The sequence below is a fragment of the Pituophis catenifer genome, unplaced genomic scaffold (assembly GCF_029215685.1).
Source record: "Pituophis catenifer annectens isolate HBS135680 unplaced genomic scaffold, rPitCat1.0.hap2 SCAF_2, whole genome shotgun sequence".
NCBI lineage: Eukaryota > Metazoa > Chordata > Lepidosauria > Squamata > Colubridae > Pituophis > Pituophis catenifer.
In genome coordinates, this window is record NW_027256882.1 from 136,287,922 (window position 1) to 136,299,432 (window position 11,511).

General features: G+C 41.2%; 1 protein-coding gene across 1 annotated transcript in view; it reads left to right on the forward strand.

The window, feature by feature from the left end:
* Positions 1-10,274, forward strand: part of CCDC57 (coiled-coil domain containing 57) — a 64,085-nt gene extending 53,811 nt beyond the window's left edge. The window contains 1 exon segment of the mRNA XM_070934661.1: positions 10,038-10,274. Within this exon segment, the coding sequence (XP_070790762.1) occupies positions 10,038-10,237 (200 nt within the window). The 3' untranslated portion in view covers positions 10,238-10,274.
* Positions 10,275-11,511: the final 1,237 nt, after the last annotated feature.

The window sequence follows — 11,511 nt, forward strand, 5'->3', positions numbered from 1 at the left end:
CCTGCGGAAAATTTTGGGGGATTGCATGTGTGGGGCACTGGGGGAAATTGGTGCCTGGAGTGAGAGAGGAATGTGGGCTGACTGGGCGGGGAAGGCCAGTACTTCCAGCGCCCACAAGGAACCAGGCTTGGAGCAGTTTTATTATTTTATTATCGGATTTATATGCCGCCCTTTCTCCACAAGGACTCAGGGCGGCTCACAGCAATAAACAACAAGTCCAATTAAAATTCAACAATAAAAACTAAAATTCCCATTAAAACCCCATTCAATCCAGGCCAGCTTGGCGAAACAGCCATGTTTTAAGGTCACGGCGGAAGAAGCGAAGGTCGGGGGCTACCCGGAGCTCCAAGGGGAGCTGATTCCAGAGGGTAGGTGCGCCCACAGAGAAGGCTCACTCCCTAGGGGCCATCAGCCGACATTGTTTGGCCGACGGGACCCCAAGTAGGCCCTCTCTATGTGAGCGCACGGGGCGATGGGGAGCTGTTGCTGGCCGCAGGTGATCCACCAAATACCCCGGGCCTAAGCCATGTAGGGCTTTATAGGTAATCACCAGCACCTTGAACCTCACCCAGTGGGCAACCGGTAACCAATGCAGGTCACGCAGGAGGGGTGTGACATGGGAGCATCAGGACACTCCCATCACTACCCGCGCACCCGCATTCTGCACCAGCTGAAGTCTCCGAGTGGTTTTCAAGGGCAGCCCCATGTAGAGAGCGTTGCAATAGTCGATCCGGGAGGTGACGAGTGCATGGGTGACTGTGCGTAGGGCATCTCGGTCCAGGTAGGGGTGCAACTGGCACACCAGACGAATCTGGGCAAATGCCCCCCTTGTCACGATCATGACATGGTCTTCTAAAGTCAACCGTGCATCCAGGAGGACGCCTAAGTTGCGCGCCCTATCCACAGGGGGCAACACCTCTCCCCCTATGACCAAAAATGGAATATTCCCTTGGAACCGAGACGCCGGTACCCACAGCCACTCTGTCTTGTCAGGGTTGAGTCGGAGCCTGTTCCTCCCCATCCAGAGCTGCACCACCTCCAGGCATCGGGACATCACGTCGAGGGCATCACTGGGCTGGTTCGGGGTGGATATAAAAAGTTGGGTATCATCAGCATATTGATGATACCCCACCCCAAAACCATGGATGATCTCCCCCAGTGGCTTCATATAGATGTTAAACAGCAGGGGAGAGAGAACCGACCCCTGAGGAACCCCACATGTGAGGGGCCTCGGGGTCAACCTCTGCCCCCCCGCCGACACCGCTTGCGAGCATCCCGAGAGGTAGGAGGAGAACCACCGTAAAACAGTGCCTCCCGCTCCCAACCCCTCGAGGTGCGCAGCAAGATACCATGGTCGATGATATCAAAAGCCGCTGAGAGATCTAACAGGCCCAGGGCAGAGGACTATCCTCTGTCCCTAGCCCTCCAGAGATCATCCACCAGTGCGACCAATGCTGTACACCAATGCTGTACCTGGGTCTGAAACCCGACTGGTACGGGTCTAGGTGTAATGCTTCATCCAGGACCAGCGGGAGCTGATGTGCCACCACCTCTCAACAACTTTTGCAATAAAGCGAAGGTTGGGGACAGGACGAAAATTGTTTAAAATAACTGGATCCAAGGTGGGCTTCTTGAGGAGGGGCCTCACCATCGCCTCTTTCAAAACTCAAACAAGTTTTGGAGCTTGTTAAGGAGGACTGCTCCTCCGCCCCAGCCATGCGATTTCAAGCGTGGGCTGCTTGGAGTGAAAAGCATGCAATATGCAATAGCCCGGGCTTGAAAACGTATGGCTGGGGTGGAGGCGGAAAACGGGGCATTTCCATCTGTCATTTTTCAGGCCAGGTTTTGGCCATTTCTTGGCCGTTTTTGAGCCCAGAAAACGTCCGAAGCTGCCACCTCTTTGCTGGTGCGAGCAGCCTCCAGCCGCTGCTCTTTCCCAACAGGAACTCAGCCAGCAGAAGCTGCTGGAGGCTGCTTGTGCTGGCACAGAGTGGCGGCTAGAAGCTTCTCACACCCCCCCAAAAAAAGAGGAGGCAGCTGCAGGCATCTTGCAACAAGGGGAGAGAGATGCAGGCTGCAAGGGAGCCGAGCAGCGGCGGCTCAGGGCCTTCCCCTTTGCCACCAGTCACGGGAGGAAGGTAAGGTCATGGGAGGAAGAAAGAAGCGGTCATGGGGGAGGAAGCAGGGAGATTGAGTAAGGGCAGGGCCTCTGAAGGAGTGGAAACAGGGTAACGTGTGGCGAATGGAAGCAGGTGCTATGCAGGAGGAGGCCCCAGAAGGCCAAAGCCAGGAACTAGCACGTCCCCCAACCCAAGGCAAAGGGAGACTGGGCGGCATGGGGGAGGAGGCCCAGAGAAGGTCAGAGCTGGGGACTGGCGCATCCCCTGACCCGAGGCGAAGGGAGAGCAGGCAGCATGTGGGCAGAAGGATGGTGATTGGCAAGAGCCAGGCCTGAAAGGCAGCTGAGCCTCACTGTGTCCACCCCGAGGTGGCCCTTCGGCTGAGTGCCTTACCTTCGCAGGCAACTGCAGTGAGCAGAATGGGTGAGGCATGGATATCAGTTGGGCGGCGTGGTAGGCCGCAACGAAGGCAGGCAACCTGGCAGTGCCACATGGGACATGGGAGACAGCTAGCTAGGCTGCAACTCGCAGGCTTACCCAGCCCAGGGCCGCTCAGTTGGGCGGCAGGCAAGCTGGCTGGCCTGCAGAGACCATGTGGTCAACGCAAGCGAGGAGCCAAACAGAAGCAACAGTTATGCCAGGAAGGCAAGATGAGAAGTGATTGGGCGGGGCAGGGTGGGTGGGATGAACAGAGGGCAGGGGCGAGCAGCAGGCGAGCAGGCGGGGCAAGTTGTGAGTGGGTGGGAGCGAGTAGGCGGGTGGGGGCAAGCAGGCAGGTGGGGCAAGGAGCAAACGGGTGGGTGGGGGCAGGGCCAGCCAGGTAGGATTTGTCAGTTCTCTGAACTGCTCAAGATTTTCACTACTGGTTCACCTGAACCAGTGCAAACCAGCTGAATACCACCTCTGATTTGTTCTTTATGTACATAATTATGTACGTAATGTGTCCTAGAATAATTGCACCATCATTGTATAAATTAAATTGCATGCTTCCCAGACTGACTTGCCTTACTTGTTGGAATACAGATTTATGTTAACTCTTAAGACACCTACTTAATTGACAAACTTAATTAAACAGATAACATCAGTATAAAGACCACATGAAACAATAATAATTGAATTAATTTAACTGTGCTAGGGTTTTATTTTTAGAGTTCCAAGCCTTGGGGAATTATAAAAAGATGCAAAAGGATTGAAAAATAAGAGATTGTCATAATTGCAGTACATATTTTGCTGCAATATTTAAACCCGGATGATGAAAACTGATCCACTTTTAAAATCGTTCATTATTATTGGCTCAATTTTATTGAGTCATACGCAATCTTCTCTATGGGTCAAAATTTCAACACTTTTTTCCCTATCATGTGGGTAAAGGACCAGACAATGAGAGGGCTGGGTAGAATATTAACCAGTAGAGATGCGTACTCCTTTTGGACTCTATGCATGCAGTTTTGTTCTCTGTTATGTAAGATTCTCATCTCCCAAGAGAAGTACAAATATTAACTTATTCTGATGTGATTTCTGTACTTAACAGCTCCTGCCAGTAAAATCAGCAGAAGTAAATATAAGAGAAAGTTATCTGGATTATAGGAACAGTAGTAACAGAATGGATTGTAACAATTCATCACTTATATTCTGTGGTTCAGGGAAATGCAGTGTAATCAAAGTTAATTTTATTGCCAGGGATCATGAATGGGCACAGTTGGAGCTGATGCTAAATATCAGATGAGCTCTCAACACATATGGACCTGCTCATGTGTGAATTTCAAAGTCCATTTTATTTGTGATCTTTTGTCAGCAAGGTAAAAACATGGAAGCAGGGTAACAGCTGTATTAAAGTTAAGATTTTAAAAATAAAGAAAAGAAAACTGAATAAAATATATAAAGCTATAATGTAATGCAAAACATAAAAATATAATAGAAATAAATTAATGACATGAAATGAAAATATTATAAAATAGAAAAGAACTATGTCATGGTGTCATCTCTCTAGGATTAGGACATTTTATACCTTCTGATGAAAATTACTGCTGATGCACATAGAACAACACTAGTGATAGTAGCATTCCAGTCTGTGATTAGGAAAAAAAATGTCTCTCACTCATAACAGATTTGTCTTTTTGTTAGGAGGCAGAAGCATGTCTGCAACATAAATTGCTGTAGAAAAAGTAGTGGAAAAATATATGAAATAGGATTTCCACAAGGGCATCATCTACTGTATTTCCCATTTTGTACTGCTGAGAATAAGGCATTGAAATGGGCCAAAGCAAAGGTTCTGTTATGCCAAGCAACGAAACTTGAATAATTTACAGATATAAATCAAATTTGAACCCACCACTGAGAGTTAGCTGTAGCACAAAATCCATCTGCTATGCAACTTCAAATATTTTTTTCACAGATTTCAGTTTTAAAAAATTTCTTGGCCTCAGAGCAACAAAGAATAGATAGCAAGGCCACAATAACATACTGTATTTTCTGGCGTATAAGATGACTTTTTAACACATGAAAATCTTCTCAAAAGTCGGGGATCGTCTTATACGCCGGGTGTCATTCTCCTGTAACCAGGCAGACCAGCCCGAAAGACTCTGACGAGCCTTAAATGGCTCTGGCGATCCAAGCTCTGACGATCCCAGCTTTGCCTGCTAATCAGGCAACTCAGCTGGGATCGCCAGAGCCACGTAAAAGGAAAAAAGTTTTCCCCCTCCAGCTTGCTTACCTTAGCTGCTTGCCTTGCTTCACTTGCCTTGCTTCGCTTGCCTGAATCCATTCCATCAGCAAGCCACTCCCTGCCTGCAATCAAGCAGGCAGGGAGTTGTGGACTTCAACTCCCAGAATTCCTCAGCCAGCAAAGCAAAGCTGGCTGAGGAATTCTGGGAGTTGAAGTCTACAAGTCTTGAAGTTGCCAAGGTTGGAGACCCCTGTTCTATTGGGTAAGTTTTTTTCCCCTTTGGGAGCTTTAAAAAAAATAGTTAATTGGATTTTTTTTTTAGTTGTTCTTTTTAGACCTAGCCATTTAAAGTTTAGGAAGTTTTAAATTTAGTTTTCATATAAAAATAAAAATAAAATAATATTTGTGCAGCTTTCTGAGATTTAGTGTGTTTCTGTAGTATTTCACTCTAACTACACAAACACACAAAATCTCACAAAGCTGTATGTGGAATTTTGTGTGTGTAAAGTGTGAAAGTTGTTTTTTTGGGCTTTTTGTGGCTGTGTGAGGTTCCTGCTTGTTGCAGGGGCCATTTTGGTTCTAGCACAGCTGCTTTTACATTGTGGGTGAGCCAGTTGTGTTGTGTTGTGTGTGTGTAAAGTGTGAAAGTTGTTTTTTTGGGCTTTTTGTGGCTGTGTGAGGTTCCTGCTTGTTGCAGGGGCCATTTTGGGCCTAGCACAGCTGCTTTTACATTGTGGGTGAGCCTGTTGTGTTGTGTTGTGTGTGTATAAAGTGTGAAAGTTGTTTTTTTGGGCTTTTTGTGGCTGTGTGGCCATTTTGGGTCTAGCACAGCTGCTTTTACATTGTGGGTGAGCCAGTTGATGTTTTTTAATTTTTATTTGGTGTGCGTTGGAAGAGGGGTAGTCTTATACGGTGAGTATAGCCCAAACCCTATATTTTAACAGGAAAAGTTGGGGGTCATCTTATACGCCCAGTCATCTTATACGCCGGAAAATAAGGTAGCTGAGATTTTTACTTCCATCTTGATGAAAAGACATCAAGGAAAATTAATGGGCCAGTGAGCTATTGGAAAACGAGTTTAAGCCAGTAAGAAATGAGGAAACACAGATTCTCAGCTCCCATAGAACCATACCAGTTCTGTACAGATTAAAGTTTCCATATGAAAAAGTGCTCATAAAAATAGATTGAACAATATCTATTGATATTGACTTTGAATGATTTTATATGCATAGCTGTGTATGATTGTATATGCATATCTGTGTACTTGGGATACAAGTAGTTTTTGATTTATGATCACTATTAAGCCCCAAATTTCTGTTGCTAAGCAAGATAGTTGTTAAGTGAGCTTTGCTGCATTTTATGACTTTTCTTGCCACAGTTTTTTAAGTGAATTACTTCTTGTTAAGAAATTTAACTCTCCCCCACCCCATTGACTTTGCTTGCCAGCAGCTGTCTGGGAAGTTTATAAAAATGGTTGTCACATGACCCTGGGACAGTGCAACTGTCGAAAATACATGCCAGTTCCCAAGTGCCCAAATTTTGGATCACCTGACCATTGGAATGTTACAGCTGTCATAAGAGTGGAAACTGTTCATAAGTCACTTTTTTAATGACATTGTAACTTCAGTCACTAAACGAATGGTTATAAGTTGAAGACTACCTGTATAGACCTAGCTCTAGATATATACACTTGTGGCTTTTGATAATCAAACATCCAGATATGTATCTTACATTCAGCTTTTCTTAATGCTTTGCCTTTCCTCCATGATAGGCTAGAACCCCAAATCAAATCAAACGAAGCCCAAAAATAGCAATATAAAACCTACAAGATGAATATAGAGTGAGTAAATATAGCAAAGAATAAACATATACCGGTAATAATGCAAAATTGTGTAAAGGGAAGACCAAAGGGGCAGTGGCTCAGGGACTCTGTTGAGCCATCCCCATATGGGTATAGCTGCTGGTATACAAGGTATCTGTATAGTGTATAGTGTCCAAAGACGACTGCTGAGGGCAATGCTAAAGTAAAGGCCTATGAAATGTCACTGTTATAATGGATGATAAATAGGAAGCTGGCACAAAGTCTTATAAAAAAATCTTCCAAATTGTAGGACTGGACATTAGGCTCAGATTAGTTTGAAGGTCAGTGTCACAGATCTGTTGCTGGAAACCACTTCTGGCATTTTCAAAGCCTCATGAGCTTGGGTTGTATATTGCGAAACCTAATGAATAAATTTTGTCAATAGCCTTCTGAAGTCATATTAATTTAAAACAGTCCCAAGGGACGAAATAAATGGAGAATTAATATAATTTTTATTGAGAATTTTACGTAGTTCAAAGACAAATATAGAAATATAAAAAGAAAAGAGAGAAAAAAAGTACAGAAAATAATACAGATAAAGGAAAAAAAATATTTCCAACCTTCTTTTCAGCAGTTACAAACTCCTTATCCCTCTTTCAATATTAAAATAGTCCCTTTAGCCCCTTTATTCAGTCCTTTTTCAGTCATGTCCAGAAATAATTATTTCACCTTTTTCCCATTTTTAGCAAAAAGTTTTCCAATCTTTTATAAAAGTACTTAACTGTTTTATCCCTGATCAAAGAGGTCAGTTTTGCCATTTTTGTTAATTTTGCCATCTTCACAATCCATTCCGCCTGCCTATTTTAATGAAACATGGATGAGTAAGACCAAGCTCTAATATCTACAAAAGTCAAATTCATCTCCAAATATAAGATAGTATTCTTAATACATTTTAGAATTATGAGAATGGCTTTAATAAACTTAATTTGAATAGATTCTAGAGTATTCAAATAGAGAAAAAAGATTTCAGAAGCAAGAAGAAACTGAGGAACCACTTAACTATTTTCCTTTTCTTGTATGTTTTACTTTTTCTTTTATTTATTTTTCTTTTGTCTTCCTTGCTATTATCTTATAAGATATTATCTTCTGGTTTAAAAGTTTTAATAAAAATTAATAAAAATCTTTAATCCTTTTCCTTTTCTTGAACCTTTTTCTTTTATGCACTTTTTTCTTCCTTCCTTTCTATCTGGGTTACCTTTTATCTTTTGGTTTAAAGGTTTTAATAAAAATATATATTAAAAGAAACCTGAGGAACAGTAAGAAAACCATACTGTCCATAGTGATATAATGTCACTTTGAATGAAACTCTGTTAATGGATGTGAAATTACAATGAGATCTGCACTCCAAGTTAAAGAGGTGTGGTACAACATTTCAAGGCATTTAGTGTACAGGTAATCCTGAATTTATAACCACAATAGAGCCCAACATTTCTGTTACTAAGCAAGATAGTTGTTAAGTTATTTTTGCCTCATTTTACAACCTTTCTTGACACAGTTGTTAAGTGAAGTTGTGAAGTTAGTAACATGATTGTTAAGTGAATCTGGCTTCCCTGTTGACTTTGCTTGTCAGAAGGTCGCAAAAGTTGATCACATGACCCTGGGACATTGCAAGCATCATAAATGTGAGTCAGTTCTCAAGCACCTGAATTTTGATCATAGAACAATGGGGAGGCTGTCATGATCATAAATGTGAAAAACTGTCATAAGTCACTTTTTTCAGTGCCGTTGTAACTTCAAACAGTCACTAAAAGAATGGTTGTAAGTCGAGGACTACCTATAACCATTTAATGGGAGTCCCATTAATTTCCTATTTATGGATTTTAATGGGCATTCATTGAGCAATTGTTCTAATTTACAACAGTGGTGAACAAATGATACTTAGAACCAGTCCTCATAGTTGCGGCCATTGCAGCATCGCTTTTGTCATATGATTGCAATTTGGGTGGTTTGTAACTGGCTCACAGTTATAACATTGCAGCATCCACAGTCAAAGGATCATTATTTGTGACCATCATTGCTGGCTTTTGAGAAGAAAAGTCAGTGGGGAAGATGGCAGGTGGTTATAAATGGTGATCACATGACATCACGCTTAATAACATCATGAAATTTGCTTAATGAAGGCAATTGGAAGGGGCAGAACTGCCATCGCTAAGCCATGTGGTCAGATGATGTCGAGCTTTACAACCATGTTGCTTAACAACTGCATTAGTTCCACTTGTCATTGTTAATTGAGGATATCTATAATCTTTCTTCTAAATGCAAAAAGGCCAGTGCCTTTTTCATTCCTGTCTAAGAAAATGACATGATGACTACAATGTCATAAAAGTGCCTGAATTGCTCATTCTACTATGAGGGGAGGGTGGTGAGCAAGGACCAATAAGTGCCTGAAGGATTTGATTTATATAGAAGTTAAAAAGTAAGAGGGCTAATATGTAACCTTCCTTTAACCGCTGTAAGTTGGAACAGCTTCAAAAAGATGAACGTGTAAGGTAGCTGGGTGACTTTGGGCCACTTTTTCAACCCAACCTACTTCATAGGGTTGTTATTATGGACAAAATAGAAGGCGGGAGTATTAGGAACATCCACGATCTTAAGTTATAATTTTAAAAAAGATAAAATATAATAACATAGAACTCTCGGGGAGGAGTTAGAGAGACTGGATAAGTAGAAGCAGCTTTTTGCCAATGATGTATTGCCTTAATCTTTCCAGAGTTTCTCTATCCCTTGGAATAAATTCAAGAGCTGACTTTTGCAACTAAGGTTGCAAAACAGGGAACGTTGGGCAGCAGTGGGAAGTGGGGGAGAAGTTGAGTGTTTTTCAGCCAAATGGTGAAGGACAAGACTGTAGTCCAGAGCTGAATGTTGCCCTCTAAAACCAGCCTGCTCCTCAGGAATAACATTGCTTTGAACACAATCCAGTCGTTCGAATATAGAAACCTGGCATATGGTCTATTTATTGCACTGAGTAAACTAATAGGCTTGTAATATATTGGGTCTAATCTATGTATTTTTATTGAATAGAATAATAGCTTGGTTCCAGTCATATGAAAATAGCCTGAAATATTAATGAGTAAACGAAGCAGCCATATTCTCCCTTACTAGTTCTGTGAGAATGAAAGATAGAGGGAGGGAGGGAGGGAGGGAGGGAGGGAGGGAGGGAGGGAGACACACACACAGATAATGTATTGTCTCTATCTAAAGTTTGTGTCCATAGACAATGCTAATTTGACTTAATCTAAAGCCAACCTTAATGCAACCAGCTGTCTTCAAAGCTGGCAATGACAAATGGGAGTGAAAAAATGCTCTTTTCTCAGTTTACTTTAGTCTCTATTACTTGTATCGGCATTGTTTGAAAATGCTATTAATTTCTTTTATCTTTTCTGATTTGTAGAAAAATGCCAGATTATCAATGAACCCAAAAGACTTGAAGAATCTCCAAGAAAAGCACAAGTAGATCCACTGGCTGTCGAGGGGACAAAGTTTGATGTTCAATCAAGACTAAAACCAAAGAAATCACCTTACATTCTATCCAACAAACCCCAAAAATCTCAGCGAATAACTAAAATTCGCAATTACAATATAAAGGACTGAGATTTTATTGAACTATTAAATTTATTGAACTATTAAATTTTCTTTGTAAAGTATGCTGCACTTCAAAGGAAACAAATACTTAACATTTATTGAAACATCGTAAACATTAATGAAACAGTATGTGTTATTGTTCCTATGTATTTAATAGCCATGCTTTCACTTTAAAAATTACAAGGGTTCTGAGGGTTATGTTTTAATATGTGTGAGGCTGTTGGAAACTCTGAAGCCTCAGATGAAGGATTCTTGGCCTAGGGCAGTGTTTCCTCTTATTATAGGCCTCCTTTCCACTTAAAATTATTATTATTATTATTATTATTATTATTATTATTATTATTATTATTATATTATTGGCCTCCTTTCCATTTAAAATTGATACATTCACTATTACTTCTCACAACTGCGATTGTTTGATGGGATTTTAATGTATTATTTTTCAACATAGCCTGGCACATAGAGGGGCACAAAACCCCTCTGAGGAATATGTGTCATTTAAAATGTGATAACTTAATTTATTATTATAAAATAAAAATTGAAGACCTAAGAGTGTCTTGGGGGATCTTTAAAGGTCCTAGGATCACACTTTAAGAAACACTGGCCAAGGGCATTAATAGAAGCATCAGTCTGGAAACTCCGGAAAGGGTACTCAAGAGTCTAATAGCATCAGAGATATAATCACAGGTCCAACAGTCTTGCAATAAATACTAATTACTTAATTAAAATAATAAAGTATTAACTATAAACAAGATATGATTAACCATTCAAAGTGCCTATAGCTCAAGAATGCCATAACAGTCTCATGCTGTTGGGATGATGGTCCAATGTATCTGGAGGACACTAGGCTGAGGAAAATTGCACTAGAGACTGTCCACATCTTTTGAAACCTAAAATCTAAATGTTTTTCTTGCAAGAAAACAGGAATAAAATGGTTTAAATAAATAGAATCACTGGGGGAAAGGAAATTGAAACATGACACAGCAAAGGTTCTTATTTTAATATATTTTAATAATAATACATTCAATTAGCAGTAATGCATTATAAAAAGTAACAATGGATTCCTTGAAATTGCAATGTTATATGATTTTAGATAAAATGTACAAACTCATGCTTTAAAAAACTACTGCAGAGAATTCATAGAAACAGAAGTGAGTCTTCATAACAGCATAATGCATAGCACGCCTAACATAGCATGATGTCCATGCTGGTTGGGAATGGTGGTAATTATATTTCAGTGCACCAGAAGGCCACCAGACTCTAAAATGATTCATAAATAGGGA